At 46.5% G+C, this 18,779-nt stretch overlaps 1 protein-coding gene across 1 annotated transcript in view; it reads right to left on the bottom strand.

Moving 5' to 3' along the window:
• KIAA1549 (KIAA1549 ortholog) overlaps positions 1 to 18,779 on the bottom strand; it is a 131,012-nt gene that overhangs the window by 74,123 nt on the left and 38,110 nt on the right. The window contains exons 4-6 of the mRNA XM_018047488.1: positions 4,276 to 6,957; positions 2,953 to 3,041; positions 1,576 to 1,753 (exon numbers count right to left, since the gene is read on the bottom strand). Of these exons, the coding sequence (XP_017902977.1) occupies positions 1,576 to 1,753; positions 2,953 to 3,041; positions 4,276 to 6,957 (2,949 nt within the window). The remainder of the gene's footprint in view (positions 1 to 1,575; positions 1,754 to 2,952; positions 3,042 to 4,275; positions 6,958 to 18,779) is intronic.

Below are 18,779 nucleotides of genomic sequence, written 5' to 3'. Positions count from 1 at the left end.
TGTACACACACATACATATCACATCTTCATCCATTCATCTGTTGACAGGCACTTGGGTGCTTCTATGTCTTGGGTTATTGAAAACAATGCTGCTATGAATACTGAGGTGTATGTATCTTTTTGAATTGGTGTTTTCATTTTTTTGGATACACATCCAAGAGTGGAACTGCTGGGTCATATGGTAGTTCTATTTTCAGTTTTTTGAGAAACCTCCATACTGTTTTCCATAGTGGCTGCACCAATTTACATTCCCAGCAACAGTATACAGGAGTCCATGATGTATTATTCACATGTATCATATCATGGAAATGTGAAAAGCCAACTGTACCAAAGGACTACAAGCAAGGTGAAGGTGACTCATACCATTTTAAAATGGAAAAATATCTAAGATAATAACTGGGGCCTCAAAAGATACAACACTGAAACATTTGAAATATAAATAAATTCACTAGTGATGAATTCTTAAGTATGTATGGGTGAAATGACACGGTATCTGATATTGTTTTAAAACACTCTAGCTTCCTCAAAAAAGTCTGTGTGAGATAAACAAAACTGGGAAAATGCTGATGATTTTTTAGGTTTGTATGCACATATGTGGGCTAACTACAGTATTCTTTCTACTTCTGTATGTTTTTAAAAGTCCATAATAAGAATTTAAATGACATTAAGGAATTACTGTTAATTTCAGGGGGTGTGACAATGATATTGTGAATAGATGTGTGTATGCATGCATGTGTATGTTTTATGTTTAATAGTCTTATCTTTTTTTTTTATAATTTATGTTTTTATTTTTGGCTGCGCTGGGTTTTCATGGCTGAGCGTGGGCTTTCTCTAGTTGTGGAGAGTGGAGGCTACTCTCTAGTTGCAGTTCACAAGCTTCTCACTATGGAGCGCAGGCTCAGTAGCTGTGGCACACAGGCTTAATTGCCCCATGATATGTGGAATCTTCCTGGACCAGGGATCGAACCTGTGTCCCCTGCACTGGCAGACAGATTCTTAACTCTGGACCACCAGGGAAGTCCTAATAATCTTATCTTTTAGAGGCACAGGCTGAAATATTTATGAATGAGATGACACGAGGCCATATCAAAATAACGTGAGAGGAGGGGGTTTATCTGGGGACAAAGATGTAACAAAACTGGCTAGGAGTTGAAAACTGTTGTGTGTTAGTCACTCAGTCGCGTCTGACTCTTTGCAACCCCATGGACTATTCCTTTGTCCCTGGGGATTCTCCAGGCAAGAATACTAGAGCGCATTGTCATGCCCTCCTCCAAGGGATCTTCACAACCCAGGGAGCTTCCCAACCCAGGGCTTGAACCCAGGTCTCCTGCATTGCAACCGGACTCTTTACTGTCTGAGCCACCAATTGTTGAAGCCGTACAATGAGTACCTAGGGGTTCATTATATTATTCTGTGCACTTTTATATAAGCTAGAAATTCAACATCATTATAAAGTTTTTTGAAATGCTGAATTAACAAGTTTTGACACAATCCTCCCCAAACTATTCTAAAACATAAAAAAATAAAATGAAATTCTATTTACAAATCAGAACAACTATACTTAAGTCTTCTTACCTGTTTGAACTTGGAACCTGGACTCTGGCACAAGAAAGGAGGGTTTCACAGCCAAGATTAAAGGAGTTTGGTCTCGTACAAGTTTACTATTTATAAGTACATTGATGACAGATATTGCCGTGTAAACAAAGGGACCAGACGTTACCAGGAAAGTGAAGTCAGCGAATAGTTCATAAACCTATAAAAATAAAGACAAAAGACATTAATTAGAAAATCTGAGGGTAACATAACTCAAACTAAAGGAAGTTGTATTGAGTAGAAAAATAATAAAGTTAGGGCTTCCCTTGTGGCTCAGCTGGTAAAGAATCCACCCGCAATGCGGGAGACCTGGGTTCGATCCCTGGGTGGGGAAGATCCCCTGTAGAAGGGAAAGGCTACCCACTCCAGTATTAAAAAAAAAGAAAAATAATAAAGTTTTTAAAATAATTTCAAATGAAGGGGTATGGCTTCAGAGATAATTTAAATTTTATTTTAGTTATTCCTCTCACATATCTGTCAACTGTCTCAACAAAAGCACAAAATTACAAGATCAAGGACTGTGAAAAAGAAGAATAGTCAAAACAGGAACCAAATAAGGAATTCAGAAAAATTCAAGGTATTTTATTGTATTTAACCCACATAAAAAGGAGCACTGACTCTATTAAGCAGAGCTATCCACAAGAAATATGGGAGACACAAAGGTAATTTTTAAATTTCTAGCAGCTACATTTAAAAATATAAAAATAAACAGGTGAAATTAATTTTTAAAACATTTTACTTACACCATATATGAAATATCATCTCCACTGTAGGCGATGCAAAAACATGATTAATGAGATACTGTGCATTCCCTTTTGCACTGAGTCTCTGAAATCTGGTGTTTATTTTGCATTGACAGCACATCTCACTCAGGACAAGCCGCATTCCACATGCTCAACAGCCACACGTGGCTCATGGCTCTGTTGAGGATGGCGCCAGCCTAGAACGTGGCTTTGTGAGCTCAGCAGGGGACAGGAGGCACTAGCAGGCATCCAGCATAAAGCGCCTAGAAACCCATCTCACTCAACGCACAGAAACATACACACTCACTCTAAACTCTTATCCAAGCCCTTTCATGTAAATCAAGGGAAGCAAGATCCTTAGGTCATCACCCTAGACTCGAATCTTAGAGCCCTTTGTTCCCACTCTGCCAACAGTCCCCTGATGGACTAAACCTGGCCTTGTCTGGGGTCAGAAAGGCTTCCTTGGAGAACTGGATATTTGAGGGGTGATCCAAAGCAAGAGAAGGTGTCCACCAGAAGGAGGGAGGGGGAGAGAGGAAAGCAAATGTCCTGCTCCCACTGTGACGTGCAATCCACCCAAGCTCCCTGTCCAGATTTCCACACCATGCAGACCCACCTTGAGCTCCACCACGCGGTTAAAGTGGGTCCTCAACACCTCTTTGATGGATGTGATGATATACTCCTGCACGGCTCTGCGGGCCAGCACTGCAAGGCAGGTTAGTGTCATTATGAATGTGCAGAGGACCCACGGGCTCCCTTGGTCTCAGTGTGGAGAAAAAAGACCCAGTGCGTTCTCCTCCCTCCTCCCAGTTCCACCTTCCCTGACCACTCGGCTCCCTGCCTGCTCCTCCTCTCCTGCCATCTTCTTCCTTTCTATCCCTTATCCCCATCCCAACCAACACAGAGAACCAGGCTGTTGATCAACCACACATTATACTTCAGTGCATATGAACAGGAAGCTGGCTTGACGCACACCTGCTGCTTCTCAGGAGGAACAAGTGGGAAAGTCTAATGGGAGGCCATGGTCGCCAGACTTGTTCAGACATGACATCCGGGGTACTCCAGGTTCCTGCAACTAAAATAGCCAAGCAGCTGCAAGAGAAGCTGCCGCCTGTTGGCCAGTAACTCAGACAGCAGGCTGGGGAGAAGGTCAAGGTCTGTGACCCAGTTCAGAGGACACTGTCACCCCATGTTGCTCTCCTTGGCTTCTCTGGTGGCTCAGACGCTGAAGAATCTGCCTGCAATGCAGGAGACCCGGATTTGATCCCTGGCTCGGGAAGATCCCCTGGAGAAGGGAATGGCTACCCACTCCAGTATTCTTGCCTAGAGAATTCTATGGGCAGAGGAGCCTGGTGGGCTAGTCTGTGGGTTCGCAAAGAGTCAGACCCACTGAGTAACTAACACTTTCATATAAAAACAAAGTTCCCCCTCTTTTCCAGGAAAAGTGAGAAGAAACTGCAGTGGAGGCCCTTACACATTTGTCCAACTAACTGCTTGAACTAAACATGAAGATGTTTTACTTTAACTGTGTCATCTATGCATCCAATGGGTTATGAGCTCCAAAGACAAAGATCCTAGCAAACACTTCTAAGGTTCATTTAAATCTGTTTTCATTGCTGCTAATCTGTAACATTTTGTCAGCACTTACTATATAGGCCAGGCACTGGGTTAAGTATTTTATATGCATTAATGCATTGAAATCTCTATTAACAACCCAAAGAAGTAAGTGCCACCATCCTCCATGTTTAACAGTTGTGGAAACTGAGGCTTAGAGAAGCTAAATGTCCGGAGAACTCACGGGAGCTGGTAAAGCAGTGAGGAGTTGTCTGGACCCAGACCTTATACTTTGCCCCAAAGCTGCACATCATATACACGTTTTGTATTAGCACCTTTGGAAGATCACCCCAACTGAGAGAAGGGACGTGAAGCAGGGGCTTACCGGTTGTGATCAAATAGGCATCAGGAACTGTAATATCACACACATATGGCGACTTGGTGGTGACCAGTGCTGGAGTATGAACTGATGCTTCGGGAGTGGGGGTGGTCACGGGATGAAGGGACAGGGCGGGGAGAACCGTGCCGCCCTCGTGGGGATCCTGACTGGCAGTTCTGCTGTTCAGGGTAGTGTGACCAGAATTCTCAGGGGCACCACTGGCATCAGATATGCTTGGTTCAGTGGAGGTGTTCCTTGGTAAATCCGCGGGTGTGAAGGACGGCCCACGCGAACCACCTGCAGGCTCTGTAGGCAGAGGCGAGGGGGTCACGTCAGGAACAGACGAGGATGCTGACGGCAGGTGCCCGGCAGTGGCCAGCACTGTGCTGGTAGGGGTGACTTCCGGGAAAGAGGGTAAGACAGACATGTGATCGTTTACAGCACTGATATAACCAGAAGGTGTCGGGGTTGAAAAGAGAGAAGGTTCAGTTAACACAGGGGATGTCGGAACAGCAGTCCAAAGTGACAAGAAGTGAGAGTCCGCAGTCAAAACGGGCTCGGAGCTGGAGGGCACCAGGGTGGTGACTGCGGATTCATGCAACATGAGTGAAGACTCAACAGAGGAGGTAGTTTCAGTGAAAGCTGAGGTAAAATGAGTATCAGTGTCTGCCAGCGACACTGTGGGCGCTGCAGAAAACTTCAGAGAATCAGAGGGGAAGCCGGAGCGCCGTGACATTGCAGAGTAACCAGGGAGAAGAGCGAATGTGCTTAAAAGCAAGTCTGAGCTTGGCCAGGGCTGAGAAAACTCCAGGTTTGTGGAACCAGGAACAGAGGGCTGCAGTGACTGAGAACTGATTGCGTCAGTCAATGTAGGTGTCTCAACCAAGCTGGAAAATGCCTGAGAAACAAAGGTAGACAGATCCCTTGACTTCAGAGATGGAGAAGCAAATACTTCCGAAGGTGGAGGGACACCGCTGCTGTATTCCAGTGGTGGGGTAGAGAAAAAGCTGGATGCAGAACCCCAAATACTTGCAGTTTCAAGTTGGGAAAAACTGACAGGTTCTCGGTCCGGGAAAAGCGAAGACACTGCTGGCGGGTCTGAACTGTAAGACGTAAAAAGACCTGGGCCGCTGACAGCGAGCAAAGGTGTATTTCTGTTTGCTGTGATGGGGAAAGAAGAGTCGAGAAGGACGTCAGGGGCGACCGAGGACGGCAGGGCTGACACGCTGGACGGCATCACTTGAGCCACAGAGGCGGAGCCCAGAGCAGCATCAGGCCACACCGAGGGGTGGCCATGGGGAGGGTACACCTGCACGGCCACAACACTGCTCATCTCCCCCTCGGCTGAAACACTGACGCTGGTGGCTGAGATTTCCCCGGATGGAGAAGAGAGAGGGACCATTGGCCTGGAGGGGAAAAGTGTATTAAACTCTTGAGAATCTTCCTCAAATTCAGAGAAGTCCGTGACGATGCTGCGCAGTGGAGAGATGCTGCTGGCTTCCAAGGGGGTGGGGGACAGGGTCTCAGCACCATCGCCCGATCCCACGTCCTTCTCCGTGAGGCTCGTTGACAGCACGGGCCGGGACGACACCGCAGCGCAGGACACACACCACGTGTACGGTCTGAACGAAGACACCGGGCTCCGGACATGAGAGTCACCCGCACGACTTGGGACCACTGAGTGGCCAGGCCATTCTGATGCCTCACTGGAATCGCCGGGAAGAAAGGGGTTATGTGACATGCCAGCTGATTGAGCAGAAAAGGAGCCAGGTGCCAGAGGAGGCGGAAACAAAGCCCAATGGGCACTGCTGCTGCTGAAAGCAAGGACCCTCGGGGACAGAGCTGCAGGACGGTGTGTGCCTGGAGGGACGGTTTTGTCTAGACTCTGACCCAAAGCAGTGGTGACATCAGGGTATCTGTCTGTATCTGTGGCCAGAGCATCCTCTGGAGGTGGTGAGACCTGCCCTGACGGGGGAGATGGCTGCTGAGTAACATCATCACCCAGTGGCCAGGACTCAGAAGACTGCGAGCTAAGAAGGAGGGTTCCTGAGCCCTCTGCTCCTGAAGCCATGATCTCCGGCAAAGTCCTGCTTGACACGTGTCCACAAGCATCAGAAGGATAAAACACCAAATTCCTAGTGGGCATTGGAATTACGCCCTCAGAAGCGGGAAAAGCTGACTGAAAAGCACTGAAATGACCGGGGAGTTCAGCACGCGTGGTTGGTTGCTGCACTGTGTTTAGCCAGGCTAACGTCACTTCCTCATCTTGTAAAGGTATTATGGGTAACGATGGAGTCAGCAAGGACTCTAAAGTTTCTTTGGGCGGCTCTGGCGGACTGACCGTGACGTATCGTACCGGAGACACCACACGGGAGGTGGTCCAATAAGTCTCTGGCAAGAAGTTGTCCATTTCATCGTCATCTAGGACCTCGTTGCTCGTCACTGCCACATAATTTGCCGCAAAGATGCTGGGATCTGCTGTACTTTGGGTCCATTTTCCTTGGTTAAAAAAGGCTGTATCAAAAGTCGTGGTGGATAGAGATGACGTGACGTGGGGAGAACTGCTTTGCGGGGACCCTGGAGCGGTTTCTGTTAAGGCCACATATGCAGTGCTGGGCACAGGACTTTCCCTCGGCATGAGCTCCACAGAGGAGAAAGAAAGATTGTGCTGTTCCAGAGGGAGCTCATCTAAGAAAATAACAGCCAAGTTTAGTTGAAAGGCAATGAAAAGTCACACTGATAACATTTTGTTTCAGATATGAAAATATTCTCCATCAACAGATACCCACTCACTGAATATCCACGATTCAAAAAAAGTTAAACAACCAATTGAAAGCCAGAAATTGCCAGTTAACTGTCAGCATAATACCTGCAAATATTCATAAATTTGAGCACCACTTTTTACTTAAGCATGTTGTGTCTGTCTGTCTATATACACACATTGATATGTTCCTTGTCTTATCACACCACCACAGAATACTATAGAGGAGGACGTACAGAGCCGTCTCATCTCTTCTCATTTATCACTGAGAAAGAGAAGTTCAGAGAAGGTAACTAAATCAGTTACATGACCACCCAGAGGCAGGTGGAGCTGGAATCTTAGTAGAAGCCTGCCTTGATGCCCAAGCCTGTTTTCCTATTCTTTCAGAAAAGCTGGCCCTAATGAGAAATGAACATGACTATTCTGACAGCACCACGTGCTAAGCAGGGAAGAGAGTTCAGCAGTTTCCTAGTTATAGGACCTTCCACATCCAGGCTGCAGACTACCTCCAGGCTCACCTCCCATCCTTCCCTGCTCTACTCTCACACCGTCCCAACTACGCTCTGGCTCAATGAGCTACCTGCAGTTCCCCAAGCCCAGATCCTCTGTGGCTCAGTGATCTGTACATCCCCCTCCTTTGCTGCCTGGGATGCCCCCCTCTGCTCTCTACCTGGATTATTTCTACCGGCCCTGCAGATGCAGGCCAGGCACCACCTCCCTCCTCAATGCTCCAAAGGCAGGTGAGTGTCTCTCCCTAGCTTTCTAGCTATCACATCCCTGATTGTGTCCCACTGAAATGAACTGTCTGCTCATTACACTCTGAGCATTTTGAGGACAGAAACTATTGATCTCTCTCCCTAGTGCCTAGCACATTGAGTGACTTATACTAACCGCTCAATAAGTGAAAAGTGAAAGTCGCTCAGTCGTGTCAGACTCTTTGCAACCCCATGGACTATACAGTCCATGGAATTCTCCAGGCCAGAATACTGGAGTGGGTAGCCATTCCCTTCTCCAGGGGTCTTCCCAACCCAGGGATCAAACCCAGATCTGCAATAGGCAGATTCTTTACCAGCTGAGCCACAAGGGAAGCCCAAGAATACTGGAGTGGGTAGCCTATCCCTTCTCTAGTGGATCTTTCCGACCCAGGAATCAAACCCGGATCTTCTGCATTGCAGGCGGATTCTTTACCAACTGAGCCATCAGGGAAGCCCTTTAAACTCAATATACAATATAAAATACACAGCAAACAGCAACTTAGACATAGCTGAAGATTTAGTGAACTGGGGAACAGACCTGGAAACTATTCAGAATGGAGCACAGAGAAACAAAATGAGGAGGCATAGGAAAATAAAGCAGTGAAGAACATATAGAAGGCAAAATGAGATAGTACAACACACATTGGATCAAAGGTTTAAAAGAAGCAATGGAGGGAACTGGGTGGAGGCAATATTAAAAGAGAGAGTGCTAGAAACTCTTCAATAAGAGACATGAATCCTTCAATTCGGGAAGACAAAGAATCACAAAGCGGGTGAACTTTTTTTTTCAAAAACCCATACCAACGCACGTGATGATATCATAGGACACCAAAGACCAAAAAATATATATATTTATTTATTTATTTATAAATAATAATTGTGCAGATAGTCAGAGAAGAGGAATGGCAATTAACCGTCAGGTAACTATTGCACAGAACCAGGAGCCAACGAACAGTCCAGGAGCCAACTAACAGTGAGACAATAACATCTTCAACATGCTGAGAGAGAATACCTGACATCTAGACTTGAATAACCAGCACTACTCTCTATTTTTAAAAATAAGGACAGTTTCAGATTTTTTTTTAAAAAGTGGTTATACTAACAGAAGACCCATAGAAGAGTCTCTCTAAACAAGGATATACATCAAAAGAAAAGGTGATTATCCTGGAGGGAAGATCTGAGAATAAACAGAGGATAAAGGAATGATAAAATGTGGTTAAATCTAAACAAGCACTGATGTTATAAACGAACAGTAAAAATATTATTTAATCTATAAGGTTACAAGAGACCTAATACAGAATTAAAATAGCTTGTTACATGGCATAGAAGTTGAAAGAGCAGCCTTTAGACAAAACTGAATAGATCTTCTGTGTACACACTAAAATTTGTAAATTAAATTCAATCATGTATTTACATAGATGAACTATTTCTAGCTGGTTCCGTTAGCATCTGAAAGTTACAAATTTACACCAGACAGAAGCTGCTTACTTTAAAGCTGCTCACTTTCTGTGGAATATGACTTTTAAAAATGAATAGATAATTAATGAAGAAAACTGTTTCTCAGAGATTTTAGGTTGTTTCATAGCAATATTTATTAGGCATCTGTTGTCTTCCATACAACTGCTGTTGCTGCTGCTGCTAAGTCGCTTCAGTCGTGTCCAACTCTGTGCGACCCCATAGACAGCAGCCCACCAGACTCCCCCATCCCTGGGATTCTCCAGGCAAGAACACTGGAGTGGGTTGCCATTTCCTTCTCCAGTGCATGAAAGTGAAAAGTGAAAGTGAAGTCGCTCAGTCATGTCTGACTCTTCGTGACCCCATGGACTGTAGCCCACCAGGCTCCTCCGTCCATGGGATTTTCCAAGCAAGAGTACTGCAGTGGGGTGCCACATGCTACAACTAGGCTCTAGCATTTCTAGTCTATATGCTTTTACTATTTACCTGCCACATTCCAAGCATGAATAAAAGTAAAGATAATGCTTACTACAAATACAGTAAAGTAGCAGCTGCTCTCCTCCATAGTAAAGGTTAAGATGTGATAAATTTGAGAAGTAATAAAGTAACAATATGTGCAACTATGCAGCACATAGATTTAAAAGTTTTCCTAAGAATAAATTATTTTATGTGTTTGAAAACTCTGCTATAATTTATTTTGAAATAGAAGACCTGAAGAAAGAGCAGGATCCCTTTTTAATCGAATCAGAAACATACTCGTAAGTGTACTGGAAAACTGCAAGAGATAAAACAGCAAAGAGAGAAGCATTTAATGGCTAATTTATGAGCCCAAGTATCTGATGCAACTTAGAATTCAATCAATTATGCCTACAAAGGACAGGGAACAGGGAAGGCAAAGTGATCAAAAGAACGAAAAATTCTCCTGGCTAGTAAAACAGAGGAACAAAAACTTCCTATTAAGAACTGTGAGGTGAGCCAAGCCATGGTGCTTTCTCCCCCCTCCTTTTGGCCAAGTCCCAGGAGAAAGAAATCAGCTCTAAAGAGACAGCCGCTGAAATGCCATGGGAATCACTTCTGTAGTTAATTCAGGAAGAGGTTAGAAAACCCAGGTGAGTCTCTCCCAGCAGAAAAGGCTTCCAAGACTCTAATTTCAAGCCCTGGAGATCAATTTTCAAGCTCTCAAGTTCACACAAGAGTGCAAGGTTCTCTCTTGGACAACACAGAGAAAGGAATGGGGATGATACACGCGTGATGGGGGATCTTGTTAAGATAGAGGCACTGTCAGGCAGGGCCAGGGCAGGAGAGGGCCCGCTGAGCTTCTGCATGGCGCCCAGGTGGGGCCAGACCCAACCACATTCCAAGTAACAAGTACTGAGCCACTTTCTCCTGTATAGACGGTACAACATACCTTGCACCCCCTTCTCCTTTGTAGGTCCCTACCAAACTGTATGGAACAGAGCAGAAACTGCCCAAGTGCCATGCAGATTCATAGTGATGAAAATTCACAATGCAAACCCATAGAAAGCACATCAAAGGTGAACCCCAAAGTGAACTAGCCTTTGGGTGACAGCGCTGTGTCAGGGTAGGTTCATTTACTGTAATAAATGTACCGTCTGGCGGGGATGTTAACAATGAGTGGGTGGTGGCAGGGAGTATATGGGAAATCTCTCTACCTTCCTCTCAATTTTGCTATCTGAATGAACCTAAAACTGTTCTTTAAAAAAAAAATAAAATCTTGGGAATTCCCTGGTGATCCAATAGTTAGTCAGGACTTCATGCTTTCACTGCTGAGGGCCTGGGTTCAATCCCTGGTTGAGCAACTAAGATACCACAAGCTGCACAGTATGGCCAAAAGAACAAAACAAATAAATAAATAATATTTTAAAAATAAAACTTTTTTAAAACTCATGCGTGAGCTGCCTGGCTCTAGGAAGTTGCTGGTCTCATTCACACATGCATAATCTGGTATTTATCCTTTTTGAAAGTTGTATTTTTCCATCTGGAAACCTTCCCTAAATACACTAGTCAAACATGGCATAGTGGACTTTTCAAGCTGAATGGATCCTTTAAGACCTTGGCAACCCCCTCGCATGGCAAATGAGGCTCCGGGTTTAAGCTGACTTGCTCAAAATAGCATCAGGGCAGAGCCAGACTAGAAAGGCAGGTTCCTAAGCCCTCACTGGTTGAATGCTCTTCACACCACACCAGGCTGAGGCAAATCAGCCTATTTCATTAATACTGCTAGTGAAGAAATTACATTGAAAAACATGCTAAGTTGTGTTATAAATGAATTGAAAGCACATGCTAAATTCTGTGCCCCTGAAACCTATGCCAAGGCACACTGTTTGAGCTGTGAGGTGGTTTGAGCTGTGAGGCCCCACCGTCCACGCGGGGCAGCTCACAGCTGCAGGCATGGGCGCTCAGAAAACAAAACATCCTCTGAGGGCTGGCCTGGAAAACCCAAGGGACGGCAACATCAAAAACCTCTAAAGAGCTTTCATCCAAATAGAACCATTACTTTTGCTTCTCTGCTGAACTGTGGAGTTTGCAAAGCAGGGTGAGTCATCTCCACTTCATGGCTATTAAGTCCGCCACAAAACAAGAGCCCGCTAGAGTCTCTAGGTGTTTAAAAACAAAAGCAGTCAGACAATCAAACCAATACCCAAGGCGGCAAATCTTCAGCACCTTTTATCCTACTCCTTAGGCTGTGCTAAGAGCGATTTTAGTGCTGTTCTTAAAACCATCCTCCTCCTTTTCCTACCTTTCATTTTTCTCTCCCTGGTTTAGAAAAGAGTGTGTCTCTTCTCTTTCTTTCTCCAACCCCAACTGTCTATTAATACCTTCTACCAGCTACCGCCTATCTTCTCTCTCCTCCAAGTGATACTGTTTTTATTACCAAATATCTAGTAGATAAGAAATACTACTTATAAAGACATATTTATCAGGTCGCATATATATAGTAACATGAAGAGTTTATGTTACTCTAAATGGTTTATGTTAACCACATAACATCTGAGTTTTATGTGGTCTTTTGATGAACAGAAATGATCAGTTTTAATGTGGTTAAATTTATCAGTCTTTTCTGCAATCGTTTGAGATTTATGTGTCTGTGTCTTAAGATGGAAAGCTTAAATCCTTCCCTAGAGTAAAAGCCATCATGATATCCTTTAAAAGCATAAAGCAAGAATGACACAATCAGAATAATGATCTAAAAGTCCCTCCTACTACAGCGTGAAGAACAGGTTAACTAGGGCCAAGAGCAGATGCTGAGTAAATGCGCTTATGAGAACTCTGTTAATTTCGCAACTTTGCTTGATGTCTCAGATGCTCTCCAAATAAAAGCTAAAATAAGTCGGGTTCTCACTCAGCAGGTTGGGCCTGGGGCTCAGGACTCGGTGTGGGTGTCTGTGTTTGCTGCTGCTCCTGTTGTGGTGGAACCTCTGTTTTGAAAACCACACCGTGGGTAATACTAACGCCAAGCACAGAGACTCTTCTTTGTGGGGACCAGACTAGGAACAACGCTGACGGAACAACCCACGAGAGAGGAGGAAGCAAAAGATGCCAAGCCCAGAGGGCTGGGAAGGAAGAAGGAAATGGGGTCCAGAGGGGAGGCAGCCCTTGACCCTCACCTGGAAGAGAGGGTGAGTGCAGACAGGGCACGATACACGGACTTGCTGGAGTGTACTGAAGGGGATCTGGCCTGGGGTGGGGACGGCAGCAACCAGGTCAGTGGAGGACACTGAAACAGACATGAAAGGATACAGCCAGGCTCTGTCAGGGAGCTACCAGAGGGCAGGCTTCAAAGGTCCCATGTGGTTTGGGAAACTGTGGTTCCCAATTCAGCGTTTCAGGTTAGATCTGGGGGTCAGCCAAAGAACAATCACCAAAGAGCTCTCTGCACAGAAAAGACTCAACCTCGAGGTGAATAAATAGTAACTGCTGGCCAGTCCTCAGTATTTTAAAGACCTCAGGTGGCACAAGTGGTAAAGAATCCAACTACCAATGCAGGAGGTATAAGAGACGTAGGTTCAATCCCTGGGTCAGGAAGATCCCCTGGAGGAGGAAACAGCAACCCACTCCAGTATTCTTACTCGGAGAATCCCATGGACTGAGAGCCTGGTGGGCTACAGTCCATGGGGTCACAAAGAGTCAGCCATGACTGAAGCAACTGAGCATGCTGGCCAGTCCGGGTATTTTAAGACCTCAGCACTACATGAAAACTCCTTTTAGAAATCTTCCTTTGATATCCTTTTTTTCTCAACTCTTATTAAGTCACAAACACCAGTAAACTTCCTGAATCGCTGTAGTTCCTATCAGTCATGAACGGAACTGTGTTGCCCAGGTGTCTGTGTTGAAGCTCTAACCCTCCTGTGACGGTATTTGGAGATGGGGGCCTTTAGGGAGGTGATGGAGGTTAAAGGCAGTCATGAGGACAGGGTCCTTCCTGATCCAACAGAACAGGACCCTTTTTAAGAGGGAAGCCAGAGCTCGCCCGCCCCAGGTGCCGAGCACAGAGGAAAGGCCACGCGAGGACACAGTGAGAGGCAGCATCCGTGCGCACAGGCGTGGAGCCTCGACAGACACCCACCCTGCCAGCACCTCCATCGTGGGCCCAGCCTCAGGGCTAGAAGGAGGCCAGTTCCTGTCGACGCCACACAGCCTGGCGTTTTGTCAGGGCAGCTCGAGTGACCAAGACAACACCATTCATTCCTGGCTCAAGCAAAAGGCTCTGTGATGGAGCAGAGATGACAGGAAACCCGTGGGCCTGAGGCCCGGCCCCGGCCCACCGCGGGCCCGGGGGCTGCCGACCCTGAAGCCCGGCCCCGGCCCACCGCGGGCCCGGGGGCTGCAGACCCTGAAGCCCGGCCCCGGCCCACCGCGGGCCCGGGGGCTGCCGACCCTGAAGCCCGGCCCCGGCCCACCGCGGGCCCGGGGGCTGCCGACCCTGAGCGACTCACCTCACATCCCTGGGTCTTGGCTCCCTCTTCTCCTCATGAGATACAAGGTTCCTGAAAATGGGTGTGAAAGTGTGGACTTCCCCCTGTCCAGGCCTGACATGCGACCCTATACTTGCTTGCCTGCTTGTGAGGGTTACTCAGTCAGGGTTCTCTGTTGTTCACAGTGGAAACAGCTCTGGCCACATAAGCTGGAGCGGATTCAGTGGGAAGACACACGAGGGTCTACAGAACGAACAAGGTGGCTCAGGCTCAGAACACAATCAAGAGACGAGTGAGGCCGACAGTGAGGGAGCCGGCTGGGGTCTCTGCAAGGAGAGTCAGCTGACGCCGCCCAGCCAGGACCACCACTGGCACAGCTGTCAGTGGACCCTCTGGGCCTCTGCTTCATGACCTCACTCCTGCAAAGCTCAAAGTCCAGCCAGGAGTGCCCCACCAGCCACACCACACTGCCAGTCAACCTTGCAGCCCTTGGACCTTGGACATAATATGGATTCCCCAGAAAGGGAAAGAGTGGTCCCCAAACTGGCAAATGGCTACTACATCAGTAGTAGGGGCTTCAGTTTTAACTGGAAAAATAAAAGCTAATAAAAAGCACAACACTGGCATAATACAATCCTGGTCAGAGAGGGAGACGACAGCTCCAGAACCTTCCACAGATAACAGAACTGGGTTCTGTTCTGTATCAAACTTGCTCAGCTTCCCGGAAGAAATCTGCTGTAATTAGTCACATCTTCCCCTTCTTCCTCAAGAGATGGAGATACAGATAACAATTAGTGACATCACTGAAACAAGAAGAGAACTAACGAGCAACTTCAGAAAACAACAACTGCAACCATACAATCCTGAAATAATGGGTCCATGAAGCTTTTCCACAACGCACACTATCATAGTTAAAACACCAGGACAGCTTCCCATTGGGATCTGGGCCTCTCTCTCTCTCTCTGCACGATTTTCTCATTTGAGGAGGTAAGGATATTAAAATGTTGGTTTAATTCAAAGCATGTTTGAATATTTGTTGGGAGATGTTCTGTCGCACTTTATTTTTTTCCTAAATAAAATGCAATCCTCTTTTACCAACCTGGAAAGCAAGGCTGTCAGCACTTTAAGTAACCAAAACAAACTCAACTAAATACTCAATTCACTAAGAACAAAGGCGAAAAAACTCTCAGTCGGCCATCTGTTTCTAAAATAATTTAATTCAAAACACAGTCCTAGAACAACAGGGAAAAGGACACCATCAGCTTCAAGATAATCTTCCATCTCCAATTACGCTCGGAGCTGGAATGGCACACGACGTCCTGTGACTAAGCATGAGAAGGCACTTCACCCCCAAACATGGGAGCCCGAGGCCATCAGTCTCTGCACAAACACACATGCCTGAAACCAAGTGACCAGAAGACACATTTGCCTCCTGGGTGGCTCCCCTCCCAACAGCCAAGAGCTTATGCTACAGGCTCAATACCTTAATTCACCTCTAAACTGAGTTTTGACTTTATATCAAGGGAGCCAGAGACCTAAGAGAGAGAGTGAGGGGCCATGCTGGATGGAAGTAGCAGCTTGGACAAAGGCTCCACGTCTGGACAATGTGGGATGTGTTTGTGTAACAAACAGTAGTGGCTCCACTTGGTTGGAGAGAACACTAGGAAAGTTGGCTGAGGAGCGTGAGAATGTCAGTGAACAATGGGGGAGCCACTGGATATTTGTAGCAGAGTGGGCTTCTTATCAAAATTACCCTGCAGAAGAAAAAAAAAAAAAACCTGGCAAAGCAGAGAGAAGCACGAAACATCAATCGCACCCACAGGCACAGAGCCGACGGGGCAAGGAGACAGGACTGTGTGACAGATGAGAATGCAAGCGAAGGTACAAGAGAGACTGCACAGAAGGCCAGTAATAAAGTCAGTTACTGATGACATGGATGGGGCAGGAAATAAGAAGAGAGTCCAGAGCAATTCTGAGTCACAGATTCAACTGCCCACTACAGACTATTCCACCTGGTTATCTAATGCATGTGGGCTCAGGCATGTCAGACTCTTTGCGACCCTACAAACTGCAGACCACCAGGCTCCTCTGTCCATGGGATTTCGCAGGCAAGAATACTGGAGAGGGTTGCCATTTCCTTCTCCAGGGGATCTTTCTGACCCAGGGATCGAACCTGTGTCTCCTGCATTGGCAGACGGTTTCTTTATCACTGAGCCACCTGGGAAGCCCTGAGTATCTAATAGATATCTAACAGGCCCCTAGGAAAACCTGATCCTCCCTCCTTAGACATTAGTAAGTCCTTCTCACAGTCAGGAGCTTGTAATTCACTCTCAAATCCTTTGGTCCCTGCCACTACTGAAATCTGGGCCCTTAACCCAGACTTGATCATCATTAGCCTCTGTGAGGAGACGGGCTTCCCAAGGGCCTGGAGAGCATAGGAGGCAGGGATGTTCTGACATCCTGGACACAAAACCTGCTTCCTTGCTCACCCTGAGTTTGGTTCAAGAGCCAGGAGAACCCAGAGGATCCTTTAACATTCCTCTGATGGCAAAGAAGCGGCTGTGGTGACAAGTGCTTCCTAGTGGCGTCACACACCACCAGTACAAAGGGTGGTGGCCCAGTAAGGGTGAACACCCCCGACGTGACAATTTCCTGTTCATCACAGCCTCCTGAGAGCTGTGTGACTGCCTGCTTCCCATGTGCCCCAGCCCCTAGTGCTCTAGGCCCAAGAGGAGCCATGCTAAGAAATGCTGTAATCGTCAGGAAATTCAGCCTGATCAGAAGTGTGCTCCTGCCCGCGGAAATCCATCAGGGCTGTGGTCTCTCCCCACCAGCCACAACCCACCCTAAATTCCTGAAGCCTCTCCTAGCACCTTCAACCCATCTGGAAGGTGTTCTAACACACAGATCCAATCCTTCCATTTCTGTGCATCTGAGGTTTCTCTAAAGCAAGAAGAGAAATAATCCTTTCACAACATTCCAGTCTTAAGATCCTCCAAGGGTTCCTAACAGCCTTCGGAAATCCACAGTCCTCAGCTGTGACACAACAGTCCTCATATTCCGGTCACATCCTGTCCTGCTGGTGTCACCTCCCTGACAACCAGCCCACACACTCCCACTATGTAACGTTTTCTCTGACCGCCCTGCTTTTGGAAAGGCTGGTTCCTCGCCTACAAATACCCATCCCTCCTCCTTTCCCTAACTCCAATCATGCTCCCAGATGTCTTGTTCCCATCACTTCCAGAACCTCTGTGTGCATTTCTCATAAAACTTAAAACTGTAACGTTTGACTTACTCATCTCCCTCCCCGAGCCGATGACCAAGATGCTTGGAGGAAAAAACTGTATCATTCACCAGTCTGTCTCCCAGGTTTAGCCCAGAGCCAGACGTGTCCATTCATTCATCAATCATTCACTCGTAAATCCAACAAATGTCTACTCATGATGGAAGCAAAATGCAGGGTGTGAAGTGTCAACCAAGACAGAAAGGTGTCCTGCTTGGGGACCTCACAGTGGAGAAGAGGAGACAATCATTATAAACTGAGAAGATGGCTAAGGACACAGGCAGGGCTGGGGAGAATGGCGCCCAAGGCAGAGCACCAAGAGCTGCTGTGAATGGTGCTCAGCCAGCATGGGGAGCCTCGGGCGAGGCTGGGTGGAAGGCAGGGAACCAAGTCCAGGTGGATGGAAATGTGATTCTAGCGCCCAACTGAGTCATTTGGGCCAAGGATACTGATTTGGCGATCATCTACAGAGAGATAGTAACAAACTGAAGTCAAATGACTCCATCAAGGCAGAGAGAGAGAGAGAAACAAGTTTGACCCCACACTCTACAGAGCTATGCTCATTTAAGGCGTGGTGCGGGAGCCCCAGATTCTACAGCAGTTGCAAGAGACCACCTTTAGCAATCATTACCAAACAGAGTGCTATTTACACACACTTCTACAAACCAACTCAGTCAAGCACACAAATTATTCTCCTCCTGACTTAATTTATTTCCATTCACTGACAATCTTCCCCAAACCCCCTCTTCTGCCTGTTTATTGGTATGAACAGCCTACTGATTAGCAATTATCCATAGCGTTAACTCTCTAAGTATCTGTAATTATGACTTCTCTTGGTTTATTTGAGTGCTCCTGGGGACTTCAGGATGAGGAATAGCATGAAGTTAATGTAAATACTAATTTGCCAAGAAACCAACCAGACCAAATATGCAGATAAGCCAAAAGGCAATTTTCCAAAAGCTGAGGTTCTACCAGCCTGGAGAGTTCTGTATTTGTTTTCACTATTTAAAGTGAAGTGTTTGCTGCTGCTGCTGCTAAGTCACTTCAGTCATGTCTGTGTGACCCCACAGACAGCAGCCCACCAGGCTCCCCCGTCCCTGGGATTCTCCAGGCAAGAACACTGGAGTGGGTTGCCATTTCCTTCTCCAATGCATGAAAGTGAAAAGTGAAAGTGAAGTCGCTCAAGTCATGTCCGACTCTTAGCGACCCCATGGACTGTAACCTACCAGTGTTTAAATGCCACCAGTAAACCAATTTCAGCATTTTTAACTTTTTATTATGAAGTTTTCAGACATATAGAAGCTAAGAGACTTGAACAC

Source organism: Capra hircus, chromosome 4, assembly GCF_001704415.2.
Source record: "Capra hircus breed San Clemente chromosome 4, ASM170441v1, whole genome shotgun sequence".
NCBI lineage: Eukaryota > Metazoa > Chordata > Mammalia > Artiodactyla > Bovidae > Capra > Capra hircus.
Note: the sequence above shows the minus strand (reverse complement) of the source record. Positions and strands in the feature narration are given on the sequence as shown.